The sequence below is a fragment of the Ambystoma mexicanum genome, chromosome 11 (assembly GCF_040938575.1).
Source record: "Ambystoma mexicanum isolate Mex_15411 chromosome 11, UKY_AmexF1_1, whole genome shotgun sequence".
NCBI classification, from domain to species: domain Eukaryota; kingdom Metazoa; phylum Chordata; class Amphibia; order Caudata; family Ambystomatidae; genus Ambystoma; species Ambystoma mexicanum.
The window spans coordinates 1468942051-1468955571 of NC_090934.1; the positions used below are offsets into that span (position 1 = coordinate 1468942051).

A 13521-nucleotide genomic window follows, 5' to 3' on the forward strand; every position below is an offset into this window, starting at 1 on the left:
TACCACATTCCTCAGATATTACCACCTCTTGCTCATCTCTATAGCGCTGTCGCCTCCAGCATCCCCTAACTGCTCCCCTTGCCACACTCCTACACTGGCCCACCCCTTGGTACTACTTCCTCCAACACTCCACTGTGCTAGTGACACACTTGATAGGACTGAGGACTCGCGACCCCGTCATTTGAGATCTCAGAAGGGGGGCACAGGCACTGAAGATATATGCAAGTATGTTGTTTATAGGGGGCTTGAGGAAACAGAACATGGCAGGATGCTTTTCAAATGAAATGCTAACAAAGTGAGGATGATTTGCGCAAAAATATCACAAAGGACGTCAGGCTGATAAAGATGGCTAAGCTTAAGATATCGGTTTCTAAAGTAAGGGTGGGTGGCAATGGGCTCTAACGAAGGGTCCAAAGAAACAAGGAGTCCCCTTCAAAGTCTAAAATTGCTACCAGCGTTCAAAGTATAGTACATCACGTCTCATATGATAATGATGTGTTATTTATATAGCGCCTTAATCCAACGCGCTTTACAGAGCACATATTTACATACAATATCACCCAACCGAAATTGGTACCCATTTATCGACCTCGGAAGGATGAAAGGTTGAGTTGGCCTTGCCGGGATTCGAACCTGCGACCTGCAGATCACGCTCGTATCGCAGCAGCGAGTGCTCAACCCGCTGAGCTATCTTACCAGCATGGCGTGGGCCTTTTGTCCTCCTTCTGCGCCCATAAGGAGGGTGGTTCCGCTTTTCCCTCTGGATCCACAGTTCCAGGGGGAGGGGTCTCAGGGGGGTGCAGGCCTTTGCCCTTTAGAGCGCGAGTTCTGCCTTCACCCAAAGTCTCGCTCCCTGTGCAGCAACACCCCGGAACTTGTCTTGACCCGAGTCTCATTTCTCAGCCGGGCAGGCAGGCAGCCATGATTAAGTCTACCACCTTGCGACATACAGTAATGCACGCAGTATACATCCGCTAGCACTCCCAACAAGGATAATGCGAAGTGTTGTCTCAATGACTGACATCGTGGCCCTGCAATGGAACTCGCCAGAAGCTCATGCCCCGTGGGGCACGGTCAGACTGGGGCATAAAATGGGCTCACAGTCGCAAATGGCAAACCATTCCTGCGGCGGGAGACTGAGTAGTACCAAAGGGGAAGATCACAGGTAAAATGTGGTGCATACTGTACATTGTAAAGAAAATGTTTCCAGTAACATCGGTCAAAAAACTACTAGCCACAAAGGGAAGTAACTCATCAGACTGGCCTACAGCGAATGCTGGGTCAGCACTGTGGGCATTGCACTGGAGGCCAGTCCAAGCCTGCGGAGTGGACTCGCGGAACCAATTCACAAAGGTTCAGGGTAATGTGAATACGTTACACATCTACACTGGGTGCGGTGTCAGTGCTACCGTCCTTCTGTAAACTGCCCCTTACTTGCTCTGGTTAGCGAATAGAACCACGGTGTGCTATACAATTGCCTTGACTCTTTAACTGTATCCTAAACCACAGAAGGACACATGTGACGTCAATATATTTTTGAGCCCGTGTGCCCTGCGGGTCTTCGGTGTGGACTGCATATACATGGCATGTCATCATGTATAAAAGTCCTGCTTTTTATAGAGCGCTGTATTCTGTTGGTTAGACTGTTGCCAACAGGTGAGTGCTTCAGTTATCACAGCGTAAGCACACTTCCCGTCGATGCGACTCATCCATAAGCGCAGGCAGGGCTGCTGCGCCGCATTTTAATTGAAAGGTGGCCGGGGAATCGCGCGTCTGAAGCCCCCTCCCAGAGAGGCTCGGGCGCCCTCCGGAACCTATGACATCATCCTGTAACTTTGATAGCGATCTGAATGGCACCCACCTCGCCCCCCGCCCCCTCCTGGTTCGCACACTGGCGTCATGCCTGCCCGAGAGGAGTGGGGCGGAGGAGCAGTGAAGCAGCCCCCCCCCCCCCACCCTCCTGGATAAATAGTAGGGGAGGCAGCGCTGGCTGCAGAACCCCGGCACCCTGGCACCCAGCTCGCATCCAGAGTGCTTCAGGACCATGGACAGCTCCCGGGTGCTGCGCGTTGCCCTGTCCTGCTGGCTGCTCATGCTGGCCTCCGTCTGTAGCCAGGAGGACAGCACGGAGCTGGAGACCAGGGCGCTGAGGGACTTCTACCCCAAAGACACCCTGCCTTCCAGTGAAAAGGAGCTGGTGAGTACTGGCACAGCTCCCCGACGAGAAGCCGCACAATGGTCTATCTGTTCTTTGCATATGTTGAATACTTGGGCATTTGGATGTCTGCGTGCAATAAGTTTGCCAACACTTTAAAAGTGAACTAACTGCAAACTACATAGGGCAAGTGTTTGTGTGTGTGGCCAGTATTTAGCATGTGTGCACAGGCGCAATCGCTGCACTTCCCGGGAACTGTGTGAACGAAGGCGGCGCGGCGGGCACGGTAGGCTGTGGGCACGGCGTAAGGGGCAAAAGTCATTTCCGAAGGCAAGACTCTGGTGTCAACTTTGCATTGTCGGTAGGGATGTGTGCACGAGCCTGCTCGTTTCCTTTCCTCACTCACCCCCGCCCCCACTGCCAGCTCAGCCTCTCGCAAAGCGTGTTAGCAACAGCACCCCGGCCACCACCAACATGGCCACAGGCATGCGTGATTGTTGAATATCTTTGAGAGAAGTCGCACCTTGACTGCCCAAGTGACCCCGTGAAAGTCATTGCCGTGTGGCGGTAGTTGGAGGTGTTGCTTGGACTCTCTGGAGCTGGGGGGAGGCGTTTGCGCCTACGCACTGCTTTTAAATGTGCTTCTTTTCTGAAGCGCAATCCCGCGACAGAGGCCGGGCAGGGGCGTCTGCTGGGGATGAGGGGGTTCAGGGGAGCACGTGTTTCCATTTGCATCTTACAGTGGATACGAGTTCCCTTGCTGCCGCCTTTCCGTGTCGTGGGGGTGTGCTGCGTCCTAGTCTCCTACTCTCATTAACATGGGCGTGCATTGCAAGTCATGCGAGGCTCGCTTACCAGCAACCCGTGGTGTCTGAGCTCATGGGAAAGGAAGAGAAGTGTCGGGGAAGCAACTCTTCATGATAAGATGTAACAAACAGCCCCCCGCCCCCTCCTCCCCCTTCCCCCCTCCCCCCTCCCGAGTCTAATGCCTGACGGTATTTATTCAACATGTGCTCACGCAAACACAGCGATATGCCTGCAGTGACAATGCCAACATGTTCCGCTTTTGTGTAGGCATGGCATTACCACCTGCCAGGCTCTGCTGTAGTAGTCGTATTTGACCATACTATTGCAACAGCTGGTAAAAGGTGTAAGTACCTGGCCACATAATGGCAATACCTGGCTAATACCTATACGCAATCCAAAACGGAGACCTTTGCCAATGTTTGCTTTAATCAGACTTTGCTGCAAGGCAAATATGCGAGGACACACATACTGCTTATCAATCAGGTGGCTGAAGGCACACTTGGTTAAGACGTTTTTATTACAGCAGGAACTCATTTAGTGCTGCAGTTTAGCCATTAACTCCCAGAAGACTGCTTAGAAATCACACTGGCAGGTTCTATACAGGAAATGTAGTGGATACGGGCAGCCATAGGGATTAGCATGGCCATGAGTGATTAATGGGTGGGCAAATGGCCAAACAATGCCCACAGGCTGTGTGTCCCTCCTCCCATTCATGGAATTGTTTGCACAGTTCAAAGTGGCTTTGCACTGCTGAAAAGTGACTTTGCACTGCCGACACAAACCCTGATTCATGGAACTGTGCAACGTGTATTTTTGCTGTGCAAAGTCAGTGCACATTTCATTTTGTACTGCAAAAATACTCTTCGCACAGTTCCATGAGTCAGGGTTTGTGTGTGCAGTGCAAAGTCACTTTGAACCGTGCAAAAAAGGCGTTCTTCAAGGGGCGCTTAAAAGAGCCGCCCCCCTAATCTAGCCATAGATATACGCCCGTGAGTGAGGTTTAGAGCACGGTCCTGCTGTGCTGTGTCCGGGAACAGCCCAAGAAGAATTCAAGGGGGAAAGCAAACAGGCTCGCAAAGTGAAGAAGAGAGTCAATAGTGTCGGTGCGGGCGGATCTGCCAACTGGTTATTTTCTCCATATCTGTGTAATATATAAAAACATATACTGAGCCTTGTCTGCCCTCCCTCCATATGTCATTGGTACTTTAATTGGGGGGAGGGAGGGGATGGGATATTTTTGGAAGATGAAAGCATTTCATTGAGGGGTTTCGCAAATGTAAGAACTTAAATCTAGCTACTGATTTATTTCAGTGCCTACCTACACTATTGTGCAGTCGAAGCCTGTTTGGTTTTCTCCCCTACTCTAATGCATTTTTGGACTTGCAGCAGCAGGTGCCCTCTGCTGTTGCTAGGCGACAGCCTTTGTGATGTCACAGCCGCTGCTCCACCTCCCTTACATTCAGCCTGAAAGACAATGGCGGGAGCAGCACAGGGGGAAGGACCAGATTCCAACTGAGAACTGATGTTCCTAAAAGCTGGATTTAAAGTGGGTCAATCAGTATAATATCTCATCCCGATGACATTATCACGTGCAAGAAATCCTGAAAATGAAGTCATCGGCAGAAATTGCTATCTTCTCAAGAAAGAGAAACTATTTAAAATAATGCAAAACATGTTCCTTTCATGTTGTATACTCCTGTACAAGTAAAGGGGGTTCTGGGAGTTTCCCGGGTTAGAGTCTCAACTAGAGTCGTTAGCTCACCACTCTTTCAGAAAAGAGAAATTTTTCACTGCATATCAGTCTTTGTCCCGCCCAGATGAGCAGTCCAGCACCGAAAAGCCAGGCAATTCTCTTCTGACCAAGAGTACCAATAGCAACCCCAGACACGTGTTTCGGCCTGGTTGGGCCTCGTCAGTGAGGTGGAGCAGTGCCTCTTTAAGAACAGTGAGCAAAGGTTCGACGTCTGGATTACCCTAGTAACTTAGGGTGAAAACCCAAAGCTACTTAATATGCACAAGTAAGGAGGGTTCTGGGAGTTTCTCTATCTACCGCTTATATCCGGGTTAGAGTCTCAACCAGATTCTTTAGCTCACCATCCTTCCACTACATATCAGTCTTTGTCCTGCGCAAGAGCAGTCCAGCACCAAAGACTGCACCGAAAAGCCAGGCAATTCTCTTCTGAACAAGAGTACCCCATATTCTCCTGGACACACACAGACAAAACATGAAGAAAGACTGTTTTCCTAAAGGAAAGCTCTCCCCCGACATCATTTGTGCATGGATTCCATAACTTGTCAGCCAATTGATATGTTAGGTTAATTACAGAATATGTAAAAAAAGAGGGGTGAGGCGCGCACTCCAATTCCTGGCCAATATACTACCTGAAAAAGGAAAAATAATAAATGGGTTAAATCCCAAAGTGTCCAATTCACTGGGTTAGATCTCAATTGTTGCAAAAATATTCACAGGGTTAGATCCCTTATGCTGCATTGGTACTGCTGTTCTCCTCCTCCAAATATTCACATGGTTGGATCCCTTATGCTGCATTTGTACTGCTGTTCTCCTCCTCCTAGCGCTTTCGTGTCCCAACACTCTTCAGGGAGGCTGTGTTGCCTTTCACTTCAGGTGAGTCCAATTAAATTGCTAATGCAGTCGCTAAGAATTATGGGAGCTGTAGTGAATTAATTTGTTCAATTCAGGTGACCAAGGAAAGACTCCCCTCCCAACCCTGTGAACTATTGGGCAGTAATTGGGATTTAACCCTGTGAATATTTTGGACACTTTGGGATTTAACCCTGTGATTGTTTTTGGACACTTGTTCGGGTAATATATTGGCCAGAATTGGAGTGCACGCCTCGCCCCTGCTTTTTTGAACATTTAACTTGTGGAGATCCGGACTCCAGAGGCTGCAGCACCAAGGTTATTTTGCCCTACACTGAAGAGCCATAATCATGGTTCCCCCCCTCCCCCTGCTAAGGGTATGATATGTGTGTTGGTGGAGAGTCTTTCACTGGTCACCTGAATTGCTTAAATGGGTCACTACATTGACCATAATTCCTAGAGACTGCAACTGCATTTATATTGGTTTCACCTGAATTGAATGGCAACTCAGCCTCCCTGATGAGTTACGAACGCGCTTGGAGGAGTACAACAGTGCAAAAAGGGAATCAACATTGTGAACTATTGGGCAGTAATTGGGATTTAACCCTGTGAAAATTTTGGACACTTTGGGATTTAACCATGTGATTGTTTTTGGACACTTGTTCAGGTAATATATTGGCCAGGAATTGGAGTGCGCTCCTCGCCCCTGCTTTTTTAAATAATTACAGAAAATACTTGCAAGCTTTTGGGACCAAACGGATTGCTTCTTCAGACTTTCCTGGGAGAGTAGCTACAAGATACATTTAATACTAAGCACTTGCACCCAGTATTTCCTTTAGTTGGGTGCGGAGTCCTGAAACACAAGCGTAGCTTCGCTGTACAATGCGCGTGTTCTCCCTCCACTGTCACTGTTATGGCTGGCACACAAGGGGGCATGAGAGGCGGGAGTGGAAGAGGGTAGAAAGTGGGCAGGGATGCAAGTGGACTGGGTGATGGGCTGCCTCCCGAGGGACTGGTGTGTCTAGCTCGGGCACACATGCACATGTTCTCCCTCCCGATACCCTGGCATTGAATACCACTCTTATGCCTGGCACACAAGGGGGCATGAGAGGCGGGAGTGGAAGAGGGTAGAAAGCGGGCAGGGATACAGGCTGAGGGCTGAGGGGGTGCCTCCCGAGGGACTGGTGTGTCTAGCTCGGGCACACATGCACATGTTCTCCCTCCTGACACCCCGGCATTGAATACCACTCTTATGCCTGGCACACAAGGGGGCATGAGAGGCGGGAGTGGAAGAGGGTAGAAAGCGGGCAGGGATACGGGCTGAGGGGTAATGGGCTGCCTCCCGAGGGACTGGTGTGTCTAGCTCGGGCACACATGCACATGTTCTCCCTCCTGATACCCCTGGCATTGGAAACCTCTCTTATGCCTGGCACACAAGGGGGCATGAGAGGCGGGAGTGGAAGAGGGTAGAAAGCGGGCAGGGATACGGGCTGAGGGGGTGCCTCCCGAGGGACTGGTGTGTCTAGCTCGGGCACACATGCACATGTTCTCCCTCCTGACACCCCGGCATTGAATACCACTCTTATGCCTGGCACACAAGGGGGCATGAGAGGCGGGAGTGGAAGAGGGTAGAAAGCGGGCAGGGATACGGGCTGAGGGGGTGCCTCCCGAGGGACTGGTGTGTCTAGCTCGGGCACACATGCACATGTTCTCCCTCCTGACACCCCGGCATTGAATACCACTCTTATGCCTGGCACACAAGGGGGCATGAGAGGCGGGAGTGGAAGAGGGTAGAAAGCGGGCAGGGATACGGGCTGAGGGGGTGCCTCCCGAGGGACTGGTGTGTCTAGCTCGGGCACACATGCACATGCTTATAAGTAGATAGAGGAGAGAGAATGGTTACTTAAGCAGATAACTACATATCTTTTTTTGAATCTTCTTTTCCAGCTTGGGGCATTACAAGAAGTACTCGAGAAACTTCAAAGCAAAAGAGTACCCTCTTGGGAAAAGAAATTTGGACAAGTCCCAACGGTAAATTTCAAGTCACTTTTTCCGGACTAACTTGAGACTGTTTTTATGTTAGATATATTGCATAGAACAGAGGTCTGCAACCTTTGGCTCTCTAGAGGTTTTAAACCACTGCTATGCTGAGGCCCAGCCTTCATAATCAATGGTGAGGGATCATGGGAGTCACAGTCCAAAACCTCTGGAGAGAGAGCAGCAGGTAGCCGGCCACTGGCAGAGAAGACAGAAGCGTGCAGATGGAAACGACAATAGCATGCATTGCGCCCATTTATCTTCAGAATCATTGGAGACGACGTGTTCTGTGCTCGTTTTTTGTGTATATTTAAAATGCCCACATGACCAAACAATATAGGTTTAGAGTGAAAAGGCCACAGAAGGAGTACGTGTGGCTGTCGATTAACCTTCAGTATTTATTAGTCATAAAGTGTCACTGAACTGTGAGGACCGATACTTGTAAAATGTTTAAAATACACAAGAAAAAGCAGTGGGATTTCAACAAAAGAAAAACCCTGCCTAACATTCGCCTTTTTGAGCTTGGTAGAGGCTGGGTGCTTTTATGTCACTGGCAAAGATGTATGGAGCGTTCATTCATTGAGAGTTGTTTTTAATCGGTTTTGTGCAGACCCCTCCACCCCCCGAAAAAACCCATCGAAAAAAGTCATGTTGTTTCCCTGCTCTGCTTTAAGGTTTTTTGCATTCGTGATGACCGTTGTTTAAGGGACGAACAGCCACACGTGATAGCACAGCGAACTCGCTAGGCTGGCAATTGCGGGTCTTTGTGAACCACAATGGCTCCGCAAGTTGCATTTGCAAACGGTATTGTCTGTGCATCGGTCGCCGGAGTCTAGAAACCCTTAAGTGTTGCTACGCCTGCCTCGCTTACCATCCATTCAAGCCTGGCCGAAAGCAGGCCAAGGAACTGGTTTCCTCGGACTCGCTTCTCGCGCTTCCTGCCCGCGGCTGATTGCAGGGGGAGCGCCTATATCCATTCGGGCCCCAGTAGCTACCACTCAGCGTGCGCCCTGCAGATCACACACGGGCGCAGCATGAGCACCCGAGCTTGCTATTCAGGGAGCTTCTGCTTGCCGTGTGCTCTCCGCTAACTGCCGTTGTTATTTGTGTCCCTTGCCTTGCAGTGTGATGTCGGAGAGCAGTGCGCAGTCAGGAAAGCCTCCAGAATCGGAAAGTTGTGCAACTGTCCTCGCGGTGCCGTCTGCAACTTCTTCCTGCTCAAGTGTTTGTAAACGAAGCTGGAAAGTTCAAGAAAACACATGGACCTTTTCATTTCTGGGGATCAGGGGGTTAACCTTCTCATGTCACACACCTGGGAGACTGCAGGACTTGCCTGCAGACCCAGTGTGGTTTTAAACACGTTTCTTGTCCCTGTTTTCGGTCTTGTCTGGGTCCAGCACCTTCACGGGATGTGCTGTATATGAAATCAAAGAGAAACGCCCCCTTTTGTATGCATCTCCTCTATATGGATAGGCTTAGGCTGCAGGCCTCGGGCACATCCGAAAGAAAGTATGTCTTGAGCGAAGGTATTCAACAGCTAACATTGAGTAGACGCCTGTGATCATGCAAAGAGTTCGGCAACGCACACTCACTCCTAAAAGCCTCCTTTCAGGGAACTACTGCAAAGGCATTTTAAGGAATGGACAGTGCACACATGTGTGGCTTAGAACTCCCAAGGAGAGGCTATTGCATAGGAAGAGAGGGGCCTATTCACACAGTGGTATATGTATGTCCACAGAATACGCAATGCTCTCCAATCAAGGCAAGAAAACTGCACAGTTTCCAGAGCAAGACGCCAAAGCTGGGCAGCTGCATTAGTGAAAGGCCAGGTACCCAGAGAGGGCGCTGAGCACTGGTACGTACATACAATGGCAATATATTCACATAAACAATGGAACTGCTTTCCCTTCCTTATGAGTAGAAGAGTCCAAGGGGATTTCTTAGGGCCCGATTCATGGAAAAGGGCGCATAGGTCCCGCAAAGCCTGCACGCCGAGGACGACTCTGCTCGCCCCATTGCGCAGAAGAAAATCTGCGCACTACGCATATTCATGGAATTGTACACGCAAAGTAACCCTATGCATACGTCGGGGCCGAAACGCCCACGACACGCCCACACGCAGAGCCTTTCCGGCTAAGAAAATAGACCTTTGTGCACAGCTCACGCGCGATGCAATGCACCTCAGAAAACTGCCTGCAAACCCCCACAACCAGGCCAGCACCACGGCGGGGGTGCATGGGATCCTCCGTAACTATTCCCAGCACCCCCTCAACACACATAGCACGTAAAGAAAAAGTCATCATATCCCGGTACACATGCGTGCGAACCCCCGTAAATGGTGCCTGCACCCTGCTACACAGCTTATGCGCACCCCCAAGTCCAATTGGAAGCCCTACAGTGTGCACGCACCCCTAAATCCAACATCCGATCTTACCTCTGCGCAGTGATTCCCATGCACAAGTGTCTGTACGCCTGCCTTCGGGTAGCGGATAGATTGAGTGCTTTGCATGGCCATTTCCTTTAAGAGAGGTTGTGCAGGCAGATCCATGAATATGCTTGGTTGTAGGCATTTGCGTGCGTGCTATGGACTGCCAGCGGACGGTCCGTCGTAACGCCCACATTTTCCCTTGTTCTTCCCCATTTTGCGAGTTCTGTACCCTACTCCGGTCTATGTGTGGGCCACGCCCACTCTCTGCGAGGTGTCTTGCCCAAGGCACATGGCTGCTTGCAGAGATGTACCGAGCCTGCGTGTAGTCCCTGCAAAGTACGAACATGTGCCGATCAGTCGTTTACAGAAATCTACAAACAGGGTTTCGCTCACGATCTGGCACTCAATGTCCCGATTTACCATGCAATAAATTCCATGAATCGGGTCCTTAACGTCAAAACCCCTCTACCAATCTCCTTCTAAGTTCTGGGCAAACTGCACAGGAAGTAGCACTGTGGGCAGGTACCATTAGACGGCTGTGCGGTGGGCATAATGTGTGCTATTTTGAATGGAAAGCAAACAAGGTATGATCGCCCATGTGCAATGAGTCCATACCATATTATATGTAACTAATTAGAAGTGTTTCTGGTGTGGATTATGTGTTTAGAAATGCCATGTAGAAATCGCTAGCATGGGCTAATTGCGTAATTACTACTCGCCCATGCACGTGTGCAGACATCTGTGCATTTCCTATTGTGCTGTGCTTATGTCCTATTAGTGTTTGCAATGGTTTTCATATACACCCCCCACCTCAAAATAATGTGTGCCCCCCAAGCAAGTGTCCTCTTCATCACACACTGGGGGAAAATAGCCCTTTACATGAGCCCAAACATTGAAATGTTACTCATGTGTTCGGGGTGAGTTGAAGTGTAAGCCAGCCGGCATGCTTTAATGACTAAGGCTCCAACTATAATCATCACGGTTTAGAAAACCAATATACATATGGTTATCAATGCACTTAACCATTTGTATTGCATTTCCCTCAAGAGGGCCATTTAGTCTCTGTATTTTAAGGTGGAACCGATAAGTAATCAGAAAGCAACAATGTGATTTTATTTTGTAAAATTACAATCGTTTGAAATGAAGCGATCTTTTGAAGTAAAACAGGTTTCTTCAGCCTTTGGCTCTCCACATGTTTTGGACTAAAAGTCCCATCAGCTCAAGCCAGCATAGACAAAGGCGAGGGGGCGTGGGGGTCGTAGCCGGAAGCATCTGCAAAGTCTCAGGTGCATGTATAGGTGGGCAAGACAGACACAACGCACTTGATTGTGAAGATAATGGGATTGAAATGAACAGCTTTAAATATTCCGCTTCCAATGGGGCCATGGAAAGGTATTTGGATGACGCCAAGTATCTAGACTTTCTGTCCAGAATTCATCAGAATGACCCATTCCAAGCTGGCCATTGCTGCACACGAGGGGACCTACAGGGCCTGCCAATAACCCCCCTGATTCACAGAGCGGTGCCAAGTGTATTTCGGCAGTGCAACGTGACTGAAGTCTAAAAACACTGGCCCCCGCTCTGGGAATCAGGGCGTTTGTTGGCAGTGCAGTCAGGCCCACAGTGTCCGCTCTACTACAGTCCCTTTCGCCACGCGGCGGGGCAGAAACGACCCCTCTGCTTTGCTGATGGCATTCATTGAATGACACGGCCAAACCAACCAGCCATCCATAAGGGTGTAAGTCATTCTAACGAAAACAACATTACGAAAACAGGCAAACGCTTCTCCCTTACTTCGCAAATGGATTAGAACATACCATTTTCGAGTGCCAAAATATGCCAGGCAGTCAGGCAGTAGGATGGGTTAGTTTGAGGTGCACACGAAGGGAAAAGGGGAGTCCAGTAGGGGAATGGCGCAACACTATGAATTTCAAGCTGAGAAGTAACGAGAAGAGGCTAGAATCGAAAGTCTAATATTCGCAGAAACCTGATTCGAAGTGACAACATAGACCTAGTCATTAGCTCAACGAGGTAACAACTCGGTGATGAGATGTGTGCAGTCCTCATGGGCCCACTCAGCCTTTCATCTTCTGAAGTCAGTCATTAACGCCTGTTAGTTACAGCATAATAAAATGGCAAAAACTGTGCAGACAGGCGTTACATGAAAAGAAATCATTTTTCACAGAATCACAAAGAACCCAGAAAGGGGGGGCATTCAGCGCGGGACCCCGAAGTCCGTGCCCCCTCCTACAACGCAGGCGTGAACACGTGCACGCATCCCAGGTGCTGCACCTTCCGTCCATGTACTGTATCTGTGAACACGCTAAGGCCCACGGGCAGTAGCCTCGGTTCATATGTTGTAAAGTGTGACCCCTTTGAAGATATCTGACGTTTGTTTTCACTGTCTCACTGTGTGGCTTTGCAAATTCGAAAGCAGCTCTCTCTCTTTATATGTATATATATTTATTTTATTATTAGGACCAAGGTGTGATGTAAAGAGTACTGTTTTTGCCTGAAAGAGTGAGATATGAATAAATACATAAGTAAACCAGCTGTTGGTGCGTGTGGCTTTTTTGTGGCACTAGGAGCGCAGTAAAAGGCAAGGGGTGAATAATGAAGCCGCATTGGCCTTTCCATGACAGGTGCACCGCTCTATTGTGCTCGCTGTCACTAGGCGCGCAGAGACATTGCGCATTTCCCAGAATCATTAGCAGCGCAAACACACGCTAAGCAGCCTTTCCTGGCCGGGGATGACCCCCGAGTCAATGCAGAACACAACCGCGCCGCAACGCAAAGAGTCGCAGCGGAAGAGGAATTATAAGCAAACACTGCTTCCGCCATGCATTGAATAATGCATGTGTTTCCCTCGGTGCATCATTCACTCTCATGTTAGCGGATAATTGCCGTCCCAATTTCCCAATTCTCAAAGCCTGTCAACCACAGTGTGCTGATTACTAGACCCAAATTGAGACAGGAGAGAACCCATGCCTCCAGCTCCGTCTCATGCACACCGCTTAGCTAAGAACAGTCAACGTTGTAAGAGATTTGCAATTTGTACCGGTCTTCAAACATTCAACATAAGAAATTCTCAGTGATACTTTTTACCAAAACAATTCTTATTAATGACAGCAGATAACAGTAGGATACGTTATATGGAAAAAAAGGTTTATTGCTTCATGCATTTCGGGACATTTGCCTTCTTTAGGAGCATACATTTAAAATTCTGTAGGATATCAACCATAGGAAGCATACGTTTGTTTAGAAAATTTAAATATATAAAGTACTAGCTTAAGTACCCGGCTTCACCCGGGATGTCCATTCTCAGATTTTGTGTCATATTCCACTGTACAAGATGAACACATATTGTTGTTTTCCACAAAGGAAAAGCGTGATACATGTTCGTTTCACTAATTAATTGAACACCAAATGTTCATTATTCTCCGATTTAAATTCTCACATGGATATCATATTCGTATGCTTACTCTGATTATT

The 13521-nt window shown here is 49.0% G+C and overlaps 1 protein-coding gene across 1 annotated transcript; it reads left to right on the forward strand.

The window, feature by feature from the left end:
• Positions 1 to 1976: 1976 nt before the first annotated feature.
• LOC138504576 (cocaine- and amphetamine-regulated transcript protein-like) lies at positions 1977 to 12580 on the forward strand. Its single transcript, XM_069625147.1, has 3 exons — positions 1977 to 2197; positions 7512 to 7595; positions 8726 to 12580. The coding sequence occupies exons 1-3, from the start codon at positions 2045 to 2047 to the stop codon at positions 8831 to 8833; spliced, it is 345 nt and encodes a 114-aa protein (XP_069481248.1). The 5' UTR covers positions 1977 to 2044; the 3' UTR covers positions 8834 to 12580.
• Positions 12581 to 13521: the final 941 nt, after the last annotated feature.